The sequence below is a fragment of the Dermacentor silvarum genome, chromosome 1 (assembly GCF_013339745.2).
Source record: "Dermacentor silvarum isolate Dsil-2018 chromosome 1, BIME_Dsil_1.4, whole genome shotgun sequence".
NCBI lineage: Eukaryota > Metazoa > Arthropoda > Arachnida > Ixodida > Ixodidae > Dermacentor > Dermacentor silvarum.
The window spans coordinates 69,380,647-69,402,890 of record NC_051154.1 but is presented as its reverse complement, the minus strand read 5'-3'; the positions used below and the strand labels follow the sequence as shown (position 1 = coordinate 69,402,890).

The following is a 22,244-nucleotide window of genomic DNA, read 5'->3' as shown; positions in this document are numbered from 1 at the left end:
GAATGTTTGGTTCTTCAATTTTACAGCCTACAGCTTCAACATAGATCAACTTTGGTTTACTGTGGCAACAACATTTTCACCTCGTGCCGCAAGAATTCCTTTGATGTCAACGTTTGATTTGCGGCTACTCTTCCGAAACACTAACCGCTCATTCTTTATTTTGCAAAGTTCATTATCAACTTGTGGACGTTCTTTCCGGGTTGGCTGGCTTTCATCTGCAGCACTGCTGTGTTGTTTCCTCGGCTTACTTCCTCAAACTTCGTATTTGGGGGCTGCATCAAACATTTCGCAGGTAAAACAATTGTTTCAAAAATTCTTACTGAGGTCGCTCTATAGTTTCTTCGACATAACTTCAAAACAACCTGCTGTTTATGGCAGTGCCTTGCCATCCATAACTGCGGAATGCTGAGCATCGTGGCTTGCCATGCTCAATGCACACGGGGCACTAATCGAGATTTAATGCACAGATGGCCCAGAAAAGCGTAAACGTATATACTACTCAACGAAGTGTAGTCTGGCGGCACCAGTTTAACATATCGGCGCGCCGTAGTGATTGCGGACTTCATGTAACTCGCCCTCTGTGCAGCTTTCCTTTGTCGTTGATGGTCAGGGAAGACGGTGCATGGCAGAGTTGACAGCAAGACACGTATTATCTCGCTCCCGCGTGCCGACTGCTGCGGCGTCGGTGGTAACTCTCATCCAATCCACAACGCTGAAGATTCCGGACGTCAGTGCACTGCGCAAATAGAGACTGCTAGCGGAAGCCTTTAGCCACCTGGGCTGCTCCATAATGATGGTGCATTGTTTTCTATTGGGCCTTTCAGACTTCTTATTTTTCTCCAGCTGTCTCATTCCTGCCACTCGTGGTGTATTCGGAGAAAGACCAACGACGTTTCTAGGATTATCATTAGAAAGTATACCCTGATTGCAATTAGCCTTTTTTAAGTGAACATGAAGGAAACACAGTTGTCACAAGCTACACACAATGGTTTCCTTCTCGTAGTGAGCATTCATTTCACAACAGGTGTTTTGCTACCAGCACAAATGTTCCGCGTACAGGGACACGAGGGGAAGCACGTGAGTCCAATCGCAATTTACGTACACGTGGTGTTTCATAACAAACAGCGTATCAGATAAACATGTTATTTTTGGAATAGCACATCTTTTTGGGCTTCCAAACTTGAAAACAACTTGTAGTAGTGTAGTCCCCAAGAATCGCAATATAAGGGTACTGGCACTGATCATACGTAGACGCTGATTAAATGCTTTTGTTTCTCGTGTCTACACTAAGGAAGACTAGAGTTTCCTTATACTTTTGGCAGAGCATACGATAATGAAAGACAAATAAAATGCGTGAGCATCATGAAACATTGTGTCAAAACAACTAATCTCTATACGAATAACTGTAGAAGCATCGACCTGTTTCGAACAACGCACGCATGACTTGCGCTATTCCGGTACAATGTCTCAAGCGGCGGTTGTGGTCAATGGCAAGACAGAAGGCTGCATCAGTGTTCCGATCAGTGGGCTGTCCTCTCATAGAAAGTGGTTTTGATACTTTGTAACGCAGTGTTATCCGTGTAAGCGCGTGCCTCTGTTAGGAGAACGCCTTTCCACTGTAGCGCCGAGCCTTCGGCTGGGGCGTTCTGCGGCAGCAACTGAGCACAAACCGGCAGCCTCGCTTTCCTCGCTTCTGTGTGACATTTTACGACCGCAGTTGTCGCTGTCGACATGTGGTGCGTAGCTTCGCAGTGAGTTTAAGCCTTTGCTTCCTCTTCCGTCGCTTCGTGAGCGTTCGTAGTTCCGACAAGAGATGGAGGCTACGTTAAAGGAAAGGCAGCAGTGTTAACCAAAAGGAGATGCGCTTCGCTGTCCTACTCAGACTGATCGGCGGTTCGATTATGGCGCTGCCTGGACGGGTCGGATGCCAAATTTAACCATCTGATTGAAAGCAGTCTGCGCTGCCGGCGTTCTTTTACGTCTGTCGGAAATTGAAGCAGAAAAATAATTTTGGGCTGACGATAGTGAGACGGCCCGTCGATCTCCTTTCCTGCTGATCTCATGGTTGTTCGTGGCACTAGGCGTTTCGTTCTCGTCACATCTCTCTATTACCATCGAAGTCTCTGGGGCCCAGCGTTGCTTATGGCAGCCTTCTCAGCGCGGCCGCAAAGTCCCGGCATGAGCAATAAAATGCTGCGCCTCGGTCAACGCGCTAAGCAGGAAGCGCGTGCACTAGAGGGTGAGAGCAAGTCATCAGCCGCTCTCAGTGAGGCAACAACAAAAAGAGGGAGCCGCATCATGTGGACGGGAGGGGGGCGACCGCATCTGACGGCGTGTAGGGATGAAGCGTCCCCAACTCCGCCCGCGAGCATCGCATCGGTTCCTGCAACCAGCTCACCGTCCTAATTTTTTCCAGACGCGCGCGCCGTGCACCACGGGTTCAAGCAAAGGTCATGGTTGAGGCGCCCGACCCTGCTGGTGGGACTTTCGCACTAGGTGCAAAAAAGAAAAATAGGAACAAGAGCGGCACGATAAAAGGCTGCAAAAAAAAAAACATAAGATAGAGATGAGGGCGGCAGCATGATAGTTGCAGAAGGCGCATGGGGGCGAGAAACCGCGCCATCTGTGGCGACCATACGAAAACAAACAGGCCAGCTGACAACGGCTCTTGGGTGCGGGAGCCGTCCTGGAGTGTATAAACGCGTGTGCGCGCGCGCGTAGTGGGAAATGCCGCTTACAGCACGCTCGCATAACACGAGCCGGACGCTTCCTCGGCTGTGCTCGGTCGCACACAGTTGGGCGTGCCTCCCTTCCTTCGTGGAGCGAGGGGGTGTGCTTAAAAGTCCGCCGCCGTCCTGGGCTGCCCTTGCAGAGAGAGTCGGCGCTTGGCTGCTCTTGCAGCGGGACGCCATCTTTTTCCAACAGCTTTGGTGTCTTGCTTTGTTCTTTGCGGGCGTGCTTGTAGTGCCCCGCAGCCGAGTTGATCGCGGAAGGCCCTTGCCAACGCCAGGATTTATGAGTCAATTTGAACTACTTGGGAGCGCGCCTTGGGTAGAGCGTCGGGCAGCCACAGATAAAGAGAGAGAGAGAGAAGACCGCCTTTCTTGTTTTTGTTTGGCTCTCTTTTCTGACGCCCTTGAGTTCACGTTAATCAGGAGGCAATATTTTAGCTACCCGATACTCGCGAACTGCGTTCCGCGTTCATACCCCGAGCCCTTTTTACTTCTCCCGTCGGACGTGCTTTCGGCCGACAGATCGTTCTCGCGTGCTTTCACTCCCCGTGTTGTGGTGTAGGCGTCGTGTCCAGCTTGGAAATCCCTTCGTTATGTTTTTTTTTTTTTTGTGACTTTCTGTTAATTGTAAGTTCGCGCGTCGCTGGCGGCTTCCAGGCGCGAATTCTTGTGCTGCCTAATCGTGGTATTTATTTCTCAATTCTTTGCGAAGGCGACGGTAACAAGTAATTGTGAGAGCCGAACGTTGTTTTAATGCTCGGTTTGATTGATTGATTGGTTGAGTGAGTGAGTGAGTGAGTGAGTGAGTGAGTGAGTGAGTGAGTGAGTGAGTGAGTGAGTGAGTGAGTGAGTGAGTGAGTGAGTGAGTGAGTGAGTGAGTGAGTGAGGAGGAAGTGACATAGTGAGGCAGGAGGGAGGGAGTGACATAGTGAGGCAGGAGGGAGGGAGTGACATAGTGAGGCAGGAGGGAGGGAGTGACATAGTGAGCGAGCGAGTGAGCGTGAGTAGGGTTAAAAATTTAGACATTGCGTAAGTGCAAAATTGAGTGAGTAGGGAATTAGGAGAAAGAGAGAGGTGTAGGAAGGAAAGAAGGTCATAAGGCTGTTCAGTGTAATATGCGTGTTATGCACGGTAAACCAACGTTACTAGATCCTAAAGAATTTAAGAGCGTTGCGGTAAACGGTATACCAATGGCAGAATCTCTACAGTCGACATACATAGAGAAAACGGATGAAGCAAATTGTGGAGTGAAATAGCTAAGTGTTTGATTGCCTTTGTAGCCCTCAATTTCACGCTTCTTCAGCCGTGTTTTACAGCGGCAGCAGCATATGCGGAGATGACGATGAACTACAAAGAGCTCAAAAACAGATTACATGTACGGAAAAGGAAACAGCACAGACGCGCAATCGCGCCTATGTCGCATGAGGCGCACTTAGCATTCCAGCTATCAAGTGGAAATCCAATGCCACTGCCCCGTGTAAGGAAGTACAATTGCGGAAGCTTGCCTAAGCGATTGGCGATGGTAAACAGGTTGGCCTAAATGCGTTTCTAGCCGTCAAAACGCATGCAGGTGGACAATGCCCGGTCAGGTGTGTCGTCAGTGAACATGAATCCTGGCAGCAGCAGGTGAAGCATTTTCTTTTGAAGCAGCTGAATGGATTCATTTTCGCTGATACTTTGTCATGAAGAGTTCCATGGAGGTTAACGGTGTTTTAAAAGAACAAAGTTATTTTGGCTTTAATATTATCGTTGAAGTTGAAGACTCGCTTCTTCCGGTACCACGTGGAATTTACTTAACACTGCACGGTAGCGCGTGAATATAACGGTGTAGTTGGCTCTTAAGAATGTTGCGAAGATTAGTTTTGATAACTTCCCGACATTAGCATCACTCCCCTCCCTACCTTACTTGATAAATGGTGGTCCTGATTTCCTTTTAATGGGCTATTAATTGAATTGAATTGAATTTATTCTGCAACAAGTTACGAGGAGGACAGGTAAAAGCTGTAAGAACAGCTTGAGGAGCCCTGACCCCCTAGCATACGGGGAAGCATAAAAGCGTGTGGCTAAGGAAGTACAACCTACTAAGAGGAAACACTTACAGGAGATATAAAACGTCACTTGAAAGGGGGATTACAAAGAAGTCATTAAGGAAAAGGAAATCATCGTATCACAACATTTTTTTTTATTCAAGTACCCTAAAGGCCCATAGAGCATTACATAGGGGTGTTAGAATAAATCAGTAATAGTGACAGTAGACGCATTCAAACAGGTAATGCATGTTAAAATAAAACAAGAACACAAGCGGAAGAAAAAAATCAAAGAGAAACCGTAAAAGCTGTTACAACAACACATCCTAAACCTTCAAGGCACCTATAGCCATTAAGAGGGGTGTAACACAAAATCAAGATTACTTAAAATGAGTAATTCAAAAGAAAAATCCTTGTTAAAATTGGTATACATAACAGCAGATACAGCATGTAACAATAAAAAAATATGTGCATGTAAAATAATAATAATAACAAAAAATAAGCAGTACAAAGAACTTCGTGCTCACCTAAAACAAAGCCAAGTGTGCAAGGAACATCAAAATATGTTAATGAAAAAAAGAAAAATGAAGTGACGCAAAAAAAGAGCACCATTATACAAACATTAAACGCAGTTGTTTTGGTGATGTACTAGATATGTCAACATTCTTTTATTATGTGGTTTAGAAGTGTAGGCAATAGAAATTTTAAGATTTGATTTCCGCAATTGGTTCTACATTTCGCGACATACCACACTTCAGGATGGCGTATATTATAAGCAAGAAAGTTTCTCTAGCCTTGCTATGCTTGTCATGGCATCATTATTTTTCAGCAAACCGAGTTTATATAAACGGAATAGCTTGTAATCATACACTGATGGAACCTGAATGATGTGGTGCTTCTTAAAGAAGTCTGCAGTGTGGTAGCGATATTGGACTTTACTAGGTCAACAACAACAATATTCGGTCTTGCGTTGCGCCTGTTTGTGCTATTTGATTTTTTTTACTGACATGCACCCTGTACGTTTTGACCTTGTACGGCTGCCTTAAGCCAAAGGGATGTTGTCAAACTTTCGTGGCACGTTAACGAGCTGAGCACGAGGTCGCGGGATCGAATCCCGGCCACGGCGGCCGCATTTCAATGGGGGCGAAATGCGAAAACACCCGTGTACTTAGATTTAGGTGCACGTTAAAGAACCCCAGGTGGTCCAAATTTCCGGAGTCCCCCACTACGGCGTGCCTCATAATCAGAACTGGTTTTGGCACGTAAAACCCCATAATTTTTTTTTTTTTGTGGCACGTTAACGATTTTCTGGTGATAATGAAAGTTAAGCCCTCCTTGACACAGACTAACGCTGTGCGTGCCAGGCTTTGTTTTTTAGACAATATTGTAGTGCCCTGGCTTTTACTCGTTAACCACTTAACCGTGACAGCCTGTATATTTAGATATTAAGCCCAAAAAACCCAAAGTATAACTTTTACTACACCGAGCTTGATACCTCAAAAAGTTTATTTAAACGTAAGAAACCGAACGCAAAGCCGCATAGCATTTTTGATACGCTGTAGCGAGTTTGCCAGTTGCGGATATTTCAGCAAACCAATGACTAATATATATAATTTCTGTAAAATTATTTTTACTGAGATGACATTTCATTATTGTTATTATTAGTAGTAGTAGTAGTAGTTTCTTTCTGACCAAAGAGAATACATTCGTACAGAATATTATTACTATTCTGTACGTATGTATTCTCCTTGGTCAGAAAGAAACTGAACAAGTTAGTTCAAATTTTTCTTGATGTGGAGTGACGTTTGGACTTTGTAGGGTTAGGATAGGATAGGAATAAACTTTATTTGTCCAGCGGTTAAGGCTGTTGGTGCCCGGGGCTAGGCTGCCAGGGGTCCATCGCCGGAGAAAAATCTTTCGAGATCTTTCTCAAGTTTCTAAAGGGACAATTAGGCTGTTCGTACTCTCTATCCTCTCGCTTCCCAAAAATGGCTCCTTTTTGATTTGCGCACTTAATGGCTGTAAAGATGGCAACTGCTTCTCTCTGTCAGGAATCTGCCCTATTACAGTTGTGTGGTCGCACGGTACATTCTAGCTTTTCCTATTAGATTTCACAGCTACAATTAGCCGGATGCCCCTGATCTGTCGGTGTGGCCCCGACCCTACTTCAAAAGATCACGGCCAGAAAAGAAAAGAAACGGAAAGCAAGACAAAGACTCGGGGCAAAAGCTCGGAAGGTCGTTCCTTGTGTTCGCAAAGTTGGATACAGCCAAACGAACGTGGTAAACTGGTACAATTGACCTGTTGCGTTTTCTGCGCCACGTCAGACGTGTTGGCTAGAGCTCGCGCATCGCGTCCCGAGGGAAAAAAATGAAGCCCTAGCGCATTTAGCTAGTTGCGACGTCGGAGTGGTCTGCTTAATAACACTTATTTCCGGCAAGGTATACATTGACAAGCTTGGTTATTGTATTAAAGTCAGTGCACGGGAACACGACTTGTCTGCGATAGATAAAAGCGCGTCATATCTGCCGACGTAACTCGGCAGATATGACGAGTTGCGTGTTAGGACGCAGATATGACGAGTTGACGAGTTGCCGACGCAACTCGGCAGTGCTCCGCGGCTGGCATAGTATTACAACTCTGGGTTGAAGAAGCGACTCGGGGGCAAAGGTAACCATGGGAGTTTTTCTTTCTTTCTTTCTAGTTTTTTTTTTTGTCTGTTTTTTAACATTGAAACGAAATATAGTGATTGTATTAAGTTACACTCACTTTGCAGGGCGAAGTATTATGAGATCAGTCTATTTAATTCCGCGTAGCTTTTTCTCTGCTTCTTTTTGTACTTAAATTGACTCCAGTTCAAAAAGTCACCTTGAAATGTGTTTGCGCCTAAAATTAAGGGAAAGAGGAGCAATGGCGTGCCCGTGTCGCTCCCTTTCACGCTTCGTATGATTGTGCATACTTAGTAAATTGAAAGCCACGAATGAACGTGACAAGCAAACAGCAAACCATTTCAAGTGGCAGAGATAGTGGCCCCCCTGCTGACACGAGCATCCTGCATCTTTCCCACAGATGAGTGCACTCCTGGTTGTACTCCAGGCTACATACCCACCCAAGACGTAAATTTATATTAAGGATTTTTAGAACTTTGATTTTTCCCATCGCGAAAACATTTTTTCGGCAGATGCAGATCTTTCTTTCGTCAACTGGGCCAAGCACCGGTACAACCTGCATTCGTTTCGATACTGCTTTTTCTGCCTGTGCTATCCTAATTGGACGTTCGATCGCCCTACTTCGCACTTTGTCCCGAGGAAGCAAGCAAGAGCCGGTGAACCCACAACCGTCGAGGATGATGACAACGATGAAACTTAAGTGGCGCCGGCCCTCTTCGGCGTGCCGCGAGAGGTCATCGCGGGCAACCATCCGCGCTTCCCTCCTCGGGCACTGGGGCAAAACTCCTGCGGCTTTTCCCTCGGCGTTCTCGCTCTTCCCTTCTTCCACTCCTACCGCCCTCCCCTCTGGCAGCAAAACTCCTGGCAGCGCGCCCAGCACCACCCAGAAGAGTGGCCGAAGCCAGCGGCCATAGCCTGCAGTGGCGGCGCTCCCTGCATGTGCAGTGCCTCTCTTCGTGTCGTGATGCCGCCTAATCGATCGGCCCCGACGACTGGATGGCGACCGGAGCGTAACCTGACGTTCTCGCGGGTGGCCCATATCGCGAGAAGAAAATTAAGAGCGAAGAAAACAAAAGAGACGGCCTTCCTCGATCTTTCTACGTGCTGACAGTGGGACGTGTATCCCCTCCGTGATAGGCGAAATGCATTGCAATCGGCGCGGGCCGCTATCGTGTGTCTGCGAGCTGAACGGCGTTGCTCTATTTTCTTTGCAGCGACCCGCGTTCTCACTGCGAAAAGGAGAAAGGAAGATCTGACGCTGGCTCCCTCAGATATAGGGCGCCCAGCTCACGTCTTACTCGACTCGGCTTTTACGCCGCTAACGCCGAGCCCGACGAGCGGTGCTTTTGGTTTGCGTGCTCCTCGTTCTCGGCGTCCCAGACCGTCTCTGCGTCGCTCCCAAAGTGAAAGTGGGGGGACAGAAGTTGGAGAAATTGCACCTCGCTTCGCACGTGGCTTCCTCACGCGGACTGCTTACATGGGCGTGTCCACAACAATGTATGTCAGCCTTAATCTTACACATCCCAATTTACAGACAAGCTCTTATTTCGGCTATATGTCGTGAAGAATGTTCGATCAAAACGTCCGCTTCAAACTTCTACAAGAATTCACTGACAGAACCATAAGATCTAGTGCAATGAAACTTGTAGGGGTTGTTAGGTATGTAAAGGGTAATCTCCGAATTAAGAAGTGTGTAAAGTTATTTGGGGCGTTTCGGGAAATTACGAAATTTCTGTTAATTGCGCTTCAGAGGCATTGAAGGAACCATACGACTGAATGTTCTAGGGCGCGTTCGTCAACACACAAACTTTATGCCAACCAAATTTCGTCTTCATACGCCCGATGATTCTAAAGCGACGTGCTGTTTGATTCCCCATAGGGATTCAAGGCGCAATTAGCTGGAATTTGCTAATTTCCCACAAGGAGTTCAATTACCCCCGCACACTTCTTTGTCCACACATTACCATTGACATGCCAAATACCCCACCCCCTTCAGATTAGATTCCGTTAGCTCCAATGTTTTTCTTAATGAATTTTCGTGGTCGCTTGGAACGGACGACTTCCACCGTATCCCTTCGCAACAGAAAGAAATAAAGACAATAGAAAGAAATGTGACCGGAAAGCTTTTAATCTCTGACTTTTGCTTCGACTCACTCATTCAGCTACGGCTTACGGATTACCGCCTTGGCGGTGCTTGTATAACTCCGCGTGTGCTGGCTCGTGTGACTACGTTATGATGATGATCAATTCCTCTCTCACGCTCTTCGCAAACAAGCCGCAACGACCACGCAATCTCTTTCCCGTAATGTTTCGCCTATTCAAGTAGGGTTTTGCATTCTGGATGCGTGAAAACCTTGCAAAAAGAAGATCAAAATCAGAACAAAGAAGGCGTACTCTCGTTTGGCAATTCATAACGCAACACACGGGCTGCCGAGTACGTGCTGGTGAAACTAATTTCTTCTCGTTGCATAGAGAGCTCGCCGTCAAGCGCATTCCGCTCTCGCTCGGCATTCCTGCCGACGAGTGCGCGCTCGGTCGCGCGGAGTGTTGAAGGTGAATTGGAGAGAAACAAAAGGCTTGACACACCCCGCCGAGACTTTCCTTGCCGGGAGCGGAGTCGTGAGACCGACTGCTGCGCGTGCTCGCGTTGACCCAGAGCGTTCCCCTAGGTCACTGTTGCGGGCTGCTTGTCTTGATCGTCAGCGCCGCGGTCAGCACCGCGTCGCTGCCACCAAACACGCCTACCCTGGAAGCTGCTGAACGTCGGCTCGGCTGAAGAAATTGGGCATCGATCACGAACTGCTGTCTGTTCGGGCGGTGACGACGTGATAAGAGTCGTGCGTGTTTTCTGCCATGGTGCCGGGCGTTCAGGTCTGCCCGAAAATAAGCTAGGTCCTTTCCTTTTCGATATCATCGACCCACTTAGTCCAACGCGAGAGAGTCGTGGAAACACCGTGGCACTGAATGGGTGAAGGTCCGGGAAAGATGGCGTCAATTCTGCGATCCTATGGCTCGTCTGCCATGTATGCGTGAGGTTCCGATGCGCACCCCTGTGTGCACACTGTTCTTTCTGTCCCGGTCAGTCTTCTCCTGCGCGGTTTTTACTCTCAACGATTTGTCCTTTAAGGAGAGAAAGTGCTGTCGCTCTATCAGAACATCGTGGCGCAGTGTTGCTCTTTCTACAATTTGCATTCACCGCTGCCACACTACTTCTCGCCCTGTGTGTGGTGGCGTGCATAAGCATGAGAACATATACGGAATGCTCTTTTTAAGCGAAGCTGTATACCTCGCGTTGGTCGGAAAATTTCGTGGTGTAAACACAACACTCCTGCTTAACAATTGAAGGCAAACAGCATATATTTCTTTGCAATCAGGCATATATATATATATATAATAAACCCTAGATAACCGCGAAGTTGTGCTTCTGATTTTCCTAAATACGCTTGGCCCATTGAAAAATCCAGCTACTACTATATATATATATGTACAGGGTGTCCCAGCTATCACGCAGCACGATTTAAAAAAAGAGGAATGGCGTTACGCGACGCCAACCTAATGCACATTGTTTCCGGTACAGTGGAGTAGCCGCCAGTAATTTTTTCGTTACTGAGATTTAATTAATTTATTGCAATTAATTATCTAACTCGAGATGTACTGTCCTAATTATCGAAGTGTCAATGAGAAAGTTGTAGAGCAACATGAAAAACTCCCCGATACAGCTTTCTGTTGCTCACTACGTGCTACATAAAAGTGTTTTTCTGAGCATGAAAGAAGCCCGCGAATACACGCTAAGTGCCTCGAGCGGCCAGTCGTGCGGCAATTCTGCGTGTATTCGCGGGCTTCTTTCACACACGGAAAAACACATTTATGTAGCACGTAGTGAGCAACAGAAAGCTGTATCGCGAGTTTTTCATGTTGCTCTACAACTTTCTCATTGACACTTTGATAATTAGGACAGTACTTCTGGAGTTCGATAATTAATTACAATTAATTAATGAAATCTCAGGAACAAAAAAAAATACTGGCGGCTACTTCACTGTACTGGAAACAATACGCACTAGGTTTGGTCCACGTAACGCCGTTCCTCTTTTCTTAAATCGTGTTGCGTGATAGCTGGGACACCCTGTATATTTCGTATAAAATGAGATTATGCCGGGATTCGGTAGTTGAACAGGAACTTGTAGCTGAGACGCACGTATGAAAAAAAATACTTTATTTCCTACGATTCGGCCAGGGCATCCCTGACGAAGGCCGGACCCCGGCCTAAACGTAGGAAATAAAGTATCGTTTTTTTTTTTCGTACGTGCGTCCTCAACCTACAAGTTCCTATATATATATATATATATATATATATATATATATATACTTAGTGACGTCACCACGGCTTTCATATATAAAAGGGAGACCCGTCTAGCAACTCATTCAGTTCCTAAGACTGCCATGGATAGACCACAGAAATTAGACACCAGAAGAACAGCGTGAATACAATGCTCGACCATGTGTGGTGTTTGATACAGCTTCATTGGACATTCACGTTCGCAACGTGGGATGGCTGCCTTCTTTTTTTTTTTTTTGGCACCCTTGCATACGCAAAAACAAAAGAAGAATAGATTCAATAGACGGGGACGTCTTACTGTAATTTACCACGGTAAAATATTGAGTGCGCTGATGATGATGTATTGCTGTCGAGTATAGAAATGATGATAGAGCTCAAACATCCATGAAACAAGCGTATGTATTAGTTAGCAATCGCCTTCTCTTTGGTTATTATGCTTTGACTTATCTGATTCTGTTTCGCTCAATCATTGTTATCTTTCGTTATCGGCAAGTTGCTTGTTAGTTCTGTGAAAACAATAATTGTGACGTATTTTCCCTTTTTTTATTTTCGTTTGTCATTTACGGCAATTTTGAACGCCGGTGATTTCCTTTTCTCATTGTTATCTTCGTATCCTTCCCGAGGCTATGCAGTCTGGTCCCACATTCAAACACAGGCCACCATGCGAAGCTCTTCCACTCCACCGAGTAGAGTCACTTGCATTATGATGGTGATGATGATCGTGATGATGGTTGGTAATGACATCTCCTTTGAGTGGGGCAGGCGACAAATGGTCAGCTAGCCTGCGTGAGGTAATTGTATTTTACTATCTTTATTGGATGCTAGCATTCTGCTTATCTCTACTTTATCTCGGCCCCATCCCCAATCTCCACCGCTAACTAGTTAACGCTTCCATCAGCTTGGAACTCCATATTCGCACTTCATTACAATACGCTGTGTTGTTTCCTGTTTCTTTTTTTTTTTTTCGAAGTAGGCGCAGGTCGTCCCCTCCGGCAGCCAGATCAAGCCTGAAAAAGCAAGACACTATCGTTTGCGTTGTCGGACACGTCCTGTTTTCTAATTTCTCGTTTCTCGTCCTTGTAAACTTCCATGAACTTGTTTTTGAGGTACGGATATGCTTTTGGGGTACAAATATCTGTGCACTCTATCTGTCCATTGCTTATGATCCATGTTCCTGAGTCTCTCCTCAAAAGAAATTTTGCGCACATCTCTGACTTCAAAAGGAGCATAATCCCATGCCATCTTGTACTGCCTAATTTAAGGATTTACGTGGGTACTGAATGGCCAATTGGTCCACCGCCCTTTGGTTAACTTCCAACACTGACAACATCTCTGATTTTAAGCACAGTACGACATTTGAAAATGTCGGCGCTGGCATCATCCTTCCTTCCCAATTTCGCGTGGCGTCTCATATTAAATTTATTGGAGCCCCAAAGAGCTGCATGCGTTTCTTTTTCCCTTCATCCTCAGCTGTTCTCAGTGAGTGTTTCAGTAGGTCTCAGTTCCTTGGTTTAGGTGTAAACTCAGCTATTTATACTACTTGATTATAGGCATAGTTAATTAATTAATGAAACTCCGTGTTTCTACGGGCCAAAACCACGATTTGATTATGAGGCACGCCGTAGTGGTGGACTCCGGATTAATTTTGACCCATTGGGGTTCTTTAACGTGCACCCAATGAATGGTACACGGGCGTTCTTGAATTTCGCCCCCGTCGAAATGCGGCCGCCGTGGCTGGGATTTGATCCCGCGACCTCGTGCTTAACAGCGCAGCCCCAAAACCACTAGGCAACCACGGCGGGTATGGGCATAGTGCTTTCCTGTTAAATTTATACCAGCCCATTACTTCTTTCCTCGTTAAAGACCATAATCGCCTATTTCTCTGCGTTAGAATTAGAGCTGTGATATATTGCCTCATTGCAACATGTGTTGGGAAGCCTGCACTCTCAAGAGACGATAATTTTCCGAGAAGGTAACAGTATTCTCACAGCATTTACGCGCGCTTAGAACATACTCGATTTGCGCTTGATTATACCTGTGTAATAGACAGAGTGGTTGCCTCGTTTTGCTTTATAGTTGAAGCAATGCGTGTTCATCTAACCCGTGTTGAGGCTTGCTTGGTCGTGCCTTTAGAAGCCATGTGCAAAGAGGAATGGGGATCTATAGCCATAGTAAAATGGCACCGCTGTCTCTCTGCAGCTGACAGGAAGGAAGCTGAGAGCTCTATCCACCAGCGGCGTAAGAACTGTTGAGTCTTTTCTGCATACATAAATTGAGTTGAGAGCGGAAGAGCCATCACGAACGGTTCTGCCTGCCTTGTCAGCTCGGTGTTGGCGTAGACACGCTTCACATGGCGGGCAGCGTTTGAGGCGTAGTGCTCTGATGAACTTTTAAATGTAGGCCTTGCGGAGAGTTGACTTCGCAATTAAAGGGCCCATTAGTTCGCGATGACTTCAGGTTTTACTGAACTTCTCTCTGGCCGGTAGCCAGCGGTCGTCCTGTTGCCAACTGCACGGGGAAGCTATATAGAGTGCACTGCAGAAAGTTCTCTGGTTCTGACAAACGTTCTGAAGCCGAACATCGCTGTTTTTTCAGCGCGTGCGCGTCAACTGAGCTTACATTCTCAGAACAGTTTATGTTGAAGCAGAAGTTGTAAACGCTTCCGAAGCAGAGCCGTAGGGCCACCGTTAACAGCTTAACTGTACCTCCGCTTAACTTTTGCAACGACTTCTATTTAGGACTCGTTGCTATGACTTCTCGATATATGATTACATTGCAGCTATGGTAGCTTTATGCGCAGCTCGAAGCATCGTGATTCTGAAACAGTGACATTGACACCGTGACTCTGAAACATCGTGAAACAGTGACATCGAAATTCTGCTAGCTCAATGTAGTAAGTAGGATTGTTTACAAGATGAGCGCACACGCTCGCTTCCGTTAAAATTGGCTTTCTGTTCCGTTACCTGGAAGTCACTCGTTGGTGCGCCTTTGAAATCACTTTTGCTGTGATGATACTGCTTACACATAAGGGTAGCGCAGCAACGCGCGGTTATATATAAAGGAGGCCACGCATTCGTATCCGTAACATAAATTTACATCCAATTGGCCTGATGGCTGCCGAAATTTTAGCAGCGTGAATAAACGAACGATCTTTAACTCGATTGGGATAATAAGAGGACAGATAGGAAGACAAATGCAACAACGTGAACACATATATGACACTGTGGTATCAGTTATGTTTTTCGTTTGAAACGGCTGGCATAAGAGACTATAAAATAAGTTTGACTTGGTCGTTAAATTCTGAATGATTGCTGACTTCTCTGAGCATCTTTTTATAAGCTTTTCAGCGGGTAAGAAACGCATATGCGTTACCGTTGCCTTATTACTGCGATGCCGCTACGCGGGCGATAAAAGCATCGCTCGTGGCCGCAGCTTTTGATGCTTTGTTGAGAACTCTTAGTGCCATGTGCGAGTGTGCAAATGGTTAAGTAGGCGTAAAAGTTTCGAAGGTGTAGAAGTATTGGAAAGCGTCAAAAATTTGGGCATTGACGTTCACTTACAGAGCCAAATCTTCCCTGACTGCAAAAATTGTATATTTTTCCCGAACACGAACGGTACCCCAGCTAGGTGCATGTGACAAACAGATCCTTCAAGCATCCATCTGGAATGGCACGACTCGATGTTCATGTCGACATGTATTCCGCAATGGAAGTAACAGGAGAGGGATTTGAACAACTATCTAAAGCTTGTTGAAGTCACAGTAAATTTCTCTTTGCACCAGCTTGAGCAGCTTCGAGCGCCTGAGCATGTAAAGTCATTGGAATGCACCAAATTATTTGTTTCGTAGTTTCTAGATAACTTATCGTATGTACGTCTCGACGGAACGCTCAAAGGCAACTGCTTGAACCGCCCAATAAGGCATGAACAACTAAGGCCTCCGTAGGGGGCATCCGCACACGCCTCTAAGGCTTAAAGCAACTGAGGCTTTCTTTCTTTCTTTTTTTCTGCTTTTTTTAAAGTAAAGACGTTACAAATTTAATAAAACATCCTCTTTACATCTATACGATCCACCGACTTATAATACCCGAGTAGGGGTAGTTCTTACTGATAGAGTTATTCGGAACTAAGTTCTTGGGCCTTTTCCGGTGTTGTATATCTCATTTCGCTCTCATTACTGATCACAAATTTTTCGCTTTACCGTATGAGGATCAATTCTGGTAAATTCAAGAAAAATTATTTCCTTGACCATGAACAGCAAAAGTCAATTTTTGAAATGAAATAATAATTTTTCCTTCCTTAAAAGAAAATTTTTGTTTTTATTTGATTTTCACATTTATTTTTTACGGTGTAGGTCTTTATTATTTTTTTTACTGATATTCCCCTGCTGTATTTATTTTTCTATGTATACGTGCGCCAGCACTTAGACCTCATGGTTGTTCCTGGGCACGATAAATAAATTATTGATTGATTATTATTATTGCTGCAGAAGTCATTGTCCTCCTGTTTCTTCTCCTGCATCACATTGTATCGTCGACCACATGTACCATTTCTGTACATTGTGTTTTGTGTGTTAGTTTTTGAGTGCACCAATACAAAGGCTTCATAGATGTTCTTTGCCACTATAATTAACGTTTATTTATTTATTTATTTATTTATTTATTTATTATTTATTTATTATTTATTTATTATTTATTTATTTATTTATTTATTTATTATTGCATTAACGTCGAGGTTTTCTTTCCCGTTGTGCATATCAATGGTTAATTGTTGCGATTGCTTCTGGGTGTGTAAAAATGTACATTGATTGATTGACTAATTGATTGATTGATTGATTGATTCGCTGTTAAGTGTCATTATCCATGACACTCCCTTCTCTTGTCCCCACAGCGCGCCCAGGATGTCGGCCGGGTGACGACGGAAGTGCTGTCCTCTCTGTACGAGCCTTTCGTCTCAGTCCGTTCCGTTATTCTTCGTCAAGCGTCCGAAGTTTGCTCCTGCAAATATTTCGGTGATGTTCGCCGCTTCAAGACCCACTTCTTGCTACCCGTTGCCCATCTGCTCCGGCTTGTGAAAACAGAGGTCAGTGGACTTTTTTTTTTCTCTCTCTCTCTCTTGGCATGATTGTTGCCATGTCGGCTAATGATTGATTTACGGTAAATTTGGCACGCTTTGTCACTGTCTTCCCTACGTCGAGCGTCACAAAGTGAAGCGGCCATTCTAGTGGGGCTCGACGATGTGACGTCATCGACAACGTGTGAGTTTGAAACGAGATAAACGCAAGCAGCGCTTTTAATACACGGACGGCAAGGGACGCTACAGCATCTCTAACTTTGCGGCGTCTTCGTGTTAATCAACATCAACTAAGGAGGCGAGGGGAAACAAAGTTATTGGGAGGTTTCGTTTTCTGGCACTATCACCGAAACACCCTCTTTTTTTGATCACTCAAGGCGTTCTTCTTTCCTTTTTCGTTTTGTTTTTAATTCAATAAGAGAATAGACATTAAATCGTTGGTGTGCGTCTGCTTTTTTTTTTCTGTTTTTCCGCCTCCTGTGAAAATTAAATTGTAAAGTTGACGCTCCGAAGCAACCCACAGGCTATGAGAAACGCCATAGGAGAGGCCTCCGAATTAATTTACACTAGTTTTTTTTTTTTTTTTTTTTTGTGCACCTAGCACGGTACACGAGCGTTATTGCATTGCGTCTCCATAAATATGCGGCCTGCATGGCCGGGAGTCGAGCCCACGACCTCGTGCTCGGCAGCAGAACCCTATAATCATTGGGCCATGCGCGTCGGGTCTTTGCCTCGCGTGGATTGGCATCTAAGCACTGGCAAAGTTCACGCAAATGTTGTCGGCTCCACCAGCCACAAAGGCGCCCCCGTCAAGTGCGCAAAGCAGTGTCCTTGTACCGACACCACTTAAGACGATTTCGTCACTTGTATTGCGGAATATTTTCGGCGCTACAACTGTTCGCCTAGATTTCACTGTAAACAACTTCCGTATTCCTAATCTCGCCTCAAAACGTGCCGTCTCAACCGGCCTCCAGATCCACGCGAATATTAGTTTCGAATTGCGAGGCACTTGCGGACCCGATAATACAGTAATGATATTGTTGAAAATTGATTCTGGTAATTAAGTTTGGCTACGTCGATCTTCAAATGTTGGACACCAAGCGCAATATCGCGTTCGAGTTTCACGTAGCTAACGACCTCGAGGTCGGTTCGAATCATCACCGACTCACTTGTACCCAATTCTTTGTGAGGTAACAGACGCGTGCGATCCCCAAACGAATGCATTGTCTTCAGCAACTTCGTTGCTTTGTTTTCTTAACGAATGCGAATTCTGTGATACTGATCTGCTATTGCGATTTGTGATTATTCGGCCGTCCTTGCGAGCTTAACATGTAGTATTGCTTCAACAGTTTCCCGTGTTCTCTCTTGTTTTTATTACTAGTAGAAGTATTACTATTTTCATCTCTCGCCCTTTTTTCTTACCCCTGCATAAGGTAGACAACCAGACACGTTTTCTGGTCTACCATTACTCTTTCCTATCCGCTTTGTATCTCTTTACACCTTAATTATCATTAACATTATAAGGAACGCACGTCCTGGTGTCTGAATCGCATGCAGCATGCACGCTGATTCGAAGTGCAAGAAAAAATATTAGGCATGAAACTAAACAAAGGCGTCCATGCCCCAAAATTATGGACGTAGACCCTGACGCCATATGCGTCGACAGCTTAGTGCCATGCGGATTACATCCGCTAGTGCCAATAGCTCGTCGGATTACATCTTCGGAGCAATTGGCACGACGGCAGCAGTTGATGTACTTTGAGAGCGCATACCGGGAGGCAGTAGTTTCTTCCGTGTCAGTACGAAGCCCGGCTCTGATTAAAAATCTTTTCGTCATTTTAAAGCAAGATTTTGAATTATGCTTAACAGGGAAATTCGATGTTAGGAGCTTTTTGACATCATAAAAAAAAAAACGTCTTGGGCTACCTGCACGATCTTACTAATATTTCAGGAATTGGATTCTCTTTTAAAATGGAACGGCAACTGTGAAATACTGTTGCAAATCAAATACTGTACTGCTGTTATGGCAACGGGTCCACGTCCGTTCAGTCTCATGAGGTAAAGTGTGTGACGTGGAATGCACACGTTTGTTTGTTTGTTTGTTTTTATTTTATTTTTTTATTTTTGCTTTTTTTTTAAAGCAGAAACTCAGTGTCGGGGCTTTCATGATATTTTGGCTGCATTTTCCTGCTTCATAAATATTTGTCATCTCCGACTTTTTGGTTTTAAAGACGTTGTGAATGCGATGAAATACTTTTGTTAACTACAAGAATTTCCAGAACCGATGGTTGTTCCTGTAGTAATGATTCACCGCTTTGTTGCGATCACAATATTAATTTTCAAACACAGCAGGAAGGATCAAACCGAAGCCAACTCCTGACTGTTGGAAGACACTGCCCTCTCTCTCCCTCCATTATTACAGTGGCTGCTATATAACGGTCATTAAAATCCATCAATTATTGAAGTTGTTGCTCGTCGGGTTACGAATCGGCTCGGCGCTACCTGCCGAAAGGCGACTGCCAATTGTCGACGTCCAAAATTACCGGCAATTTGGCATTTGTAGCCGTGTCTGACTTTTCACCCTCTCTCGATCTCTCTCTAGCATTTTACTCGAGAGAATGATCTGCTCTATGCCTGAAAAGTTTTGGCAGTGCTTAATGAGTTCCACGTGGCTTTAATGGTCTTAAATCCCTTCACTGGTTAACATCGGTTTGCCCTTACGTCTCCGACGAAGTTACAAGTGCGCATTTATGCTTGCGTCATGTGTAACGGCCATTCTGACATCGAAGAAAACAGTGATGTGAAGGTTTTTGCGTGAGCATTTGCGTATGAAGAACCTACCACTTCAAGATGCTTCCCTCGATTGATTTTACTATATGGCCTTTGCGGCTGCTGTTCAATAAGGAGAAAGCGTCTTATGATGCTTTCCCTTTCCCCACTACCCCCTTTTCTTTTTATGCGGCCACATTTAACCAGCTGAAGGTAACCGACGTTTAGGCACAGCGCGCTTACGCGATCTATTTCAAACTGCTGAAGCGCATTCTGTGATCTGCATCCAAACGTGTTTAAATCATTCCCACCGTACTCGGAGGGTCGCTTGAAATGAAACGCGGCCTTCCTTTCGGATGACAAAGTGGGGCGTACTGCCTAGGAGCGCGAGTCCTTGGTCGGGTCCGAAAAAAGAAAGGAACCAACCGACCGGTGTGATCGATAGGTACCAAAACGTTTTCAATGCCGCGCACTGAGACTTGCGCTCTGGGATCTCCACGGTGTATTCCCAATAAAACTCATGGCGCCGCACAAACGCCGAGGGGCCTCAAGACAAACGAGGTCGATTCCATATTCGAGTGTTGTTGGACAAGCCAGCGGCTAAGGAGACTGATCGCTTTAGCATGTTCGTTGCTCGAGGCAAGAAAGCAAATTTCTCTCAGCGCTAGATAGGCATAGTTCACCATTACGGCGCGCACCCTTTCGCACGGTGTCTGCAGGCGAGATCGAACTACGCTGTTCGTGTTGTTGTTGCGCTTTCAACTGGTTAGCGCGATCGAGCATGCACACGGAGGCCCGTAGCGATCCTTCTTAAGGGAAGAGCATAACTGGGCCGGGTCTCATTTCGTACCGCCGGTGGCCAGTTTCCTTCTCACCGTCTCGCCATGCGTGAGTTGTTATGCAACGATTATACCGGCCTCTCCTGGCAAGTTTGTGTGTGTGTGTTCTCCGCCTAACAGAGGCTTTGCTGAGGCCAAAGTTTGCATATACGCATTGACGTGATGGTTAACTGCAGCCAGTGACATTTAATAACAACTAGCGCTCGTCCTTTTGGGGGTGTACTTAAATTTAAGTGCACGTTAAAGATCCCAGGTGGCCAAAATTAATCCGGAGTCCTCCCCCACTACGACGTGCTTCATAATCAGATGGTGGTTTTAGCACGCAAAAACCCCATAATTTGTTTTCGTTCTTTTGGGGGAAGCGATGAATAATTAGAGATCGGCAAAAAAAAAAATAAACGAAATACAGCATTCGCAACCTGCAGAGTGGTTGAAGCCTTGTCAATACTATATTTTTGTGGGTGCATGTAATATTGATGTGAGGCATCGTAGCAGGATGGCTTTCCAATGTAGACGACGTGTCACAGAAATATGCGTGGTGCTGTTTATACAAAAGCGCAGGATGGAGAGAGTAAGTCGATTTTTTTTTTTTTTTATTTATTTTATTTTATTTTTTTGCTAGCTTAGTTAACGATTACCCATCACTTGTGATCTGACAGAAGCGTTTTCGTGACTTCTTCTGTTTTAAAGAAATGCCATTAAAGGTAGCGAATTCCTTGACACCGAATGTTGAAGAGGTCGGCACACTTATAATGAAGGCTCATAACTCTGAAGAGGTGATTTCAGGTAGAGGAGTTCCGTGCTAAGCAGCGAGTGAGACAATTTACATATTTGACGCAGGGGTTAAGCTTTCTCGCGTAATCCTGTCAGTGTGTCTGGCTGTGCTATTATTTTTACGTGTACGCTTCATGGCTGGTCGCTACGGTGCTTAAGGTGGTTGATTACAATGAGGAAGCGGGCATCTTTCTCACTTTCGTGCGTCTGCAGCAAAGGCAGGCTCGCTGTGTTGGTATAAGGATCAGTGCATTTGTATAATTATAGACGCTTGCTACACGTTCGGTCAAGCAGCTCTTGCTTCCTTCAGTTGTTTTTATTTCCATATTTTTTTTTGCTTGTTTCTATAATGTCCGGCGCCGTGTCGTCTAAGGAGACCGGTGTCCCGCTTTGCAGAATTGATCATCCTGCTCCTCGCTGGACGAGCGTCCTGTGGCTCTCCACCACGTGGCGCTAATCAACTTCCTCGATTACTGCCAGCTTAGCGGCGCGCTTGCGGATATGGCGATTGGGGCTTCGTGCATGTCTTCCTATGCGCCATTGTTCGGCACTTCCTATATACGCGGTGTCATATCGCTGCCGTATCGCTAGTGCAGCTCTATTTCGCCTTTTGGCCGATCGACCTGCTCTTCATTACCGAAGCAGGAACTACCAAATCCTTAATGGAATAACGCTAAATATACATTGCATTGCTCGCGCGTCGTTGTCTAATGCCGTCTGTCGAGCGCCCAGCTTGAGCGCGCGGCCTAATTGAAATCGATACTACATTGCGTCCTCGAGTCAGATCGAGTGATTTTGTTTGTACGCTACGCAAGTAGTTCGGCGTCGCCGTTCTTGTTTCTCTTTACTTTTTTTATTTTCCGTTTCTTTTTTTCTTTAACAGCGAAATTCAGGCATATTTGCATAGTGGCATAGTTTTTAGACATTCTTTTGGCAGTAAGTCAAGGCTTTCAATGCGAACATTACTGATCTACCAATAGTACGAGCAGTTCGTAATAACGTCAGTTGGAAGCGCACGATCTAATCTT

The 22,244-nt window shown here is 45.4% G+C and overlaps 1 protein-coding gene across 3 annotated transcripts in view; it reads left to right on the top strand.

The window, feature by feature from the left end:
* LOC119465271 (puratrophin-1) overlaps nt 1-22,244 on the top strand; it is a 464,152-nt gene that overhangs the window by 128,077 nt on the left and 313,831 nt on the right. For all 3 annotated transcript variants that reach the window (XM_049669232.1, XM_049669230.1, XM_037726072.2), the window contains exon 3: nt 16,652-16,843. In XM_049669232.1, coding sequence (XP_049525189.1) covers nt 16,652-16,843 — 192 coding nt within the window. The remainder of the gene's footprint in view (nt 1-16,651; nt 16,844-22,244) is intronic.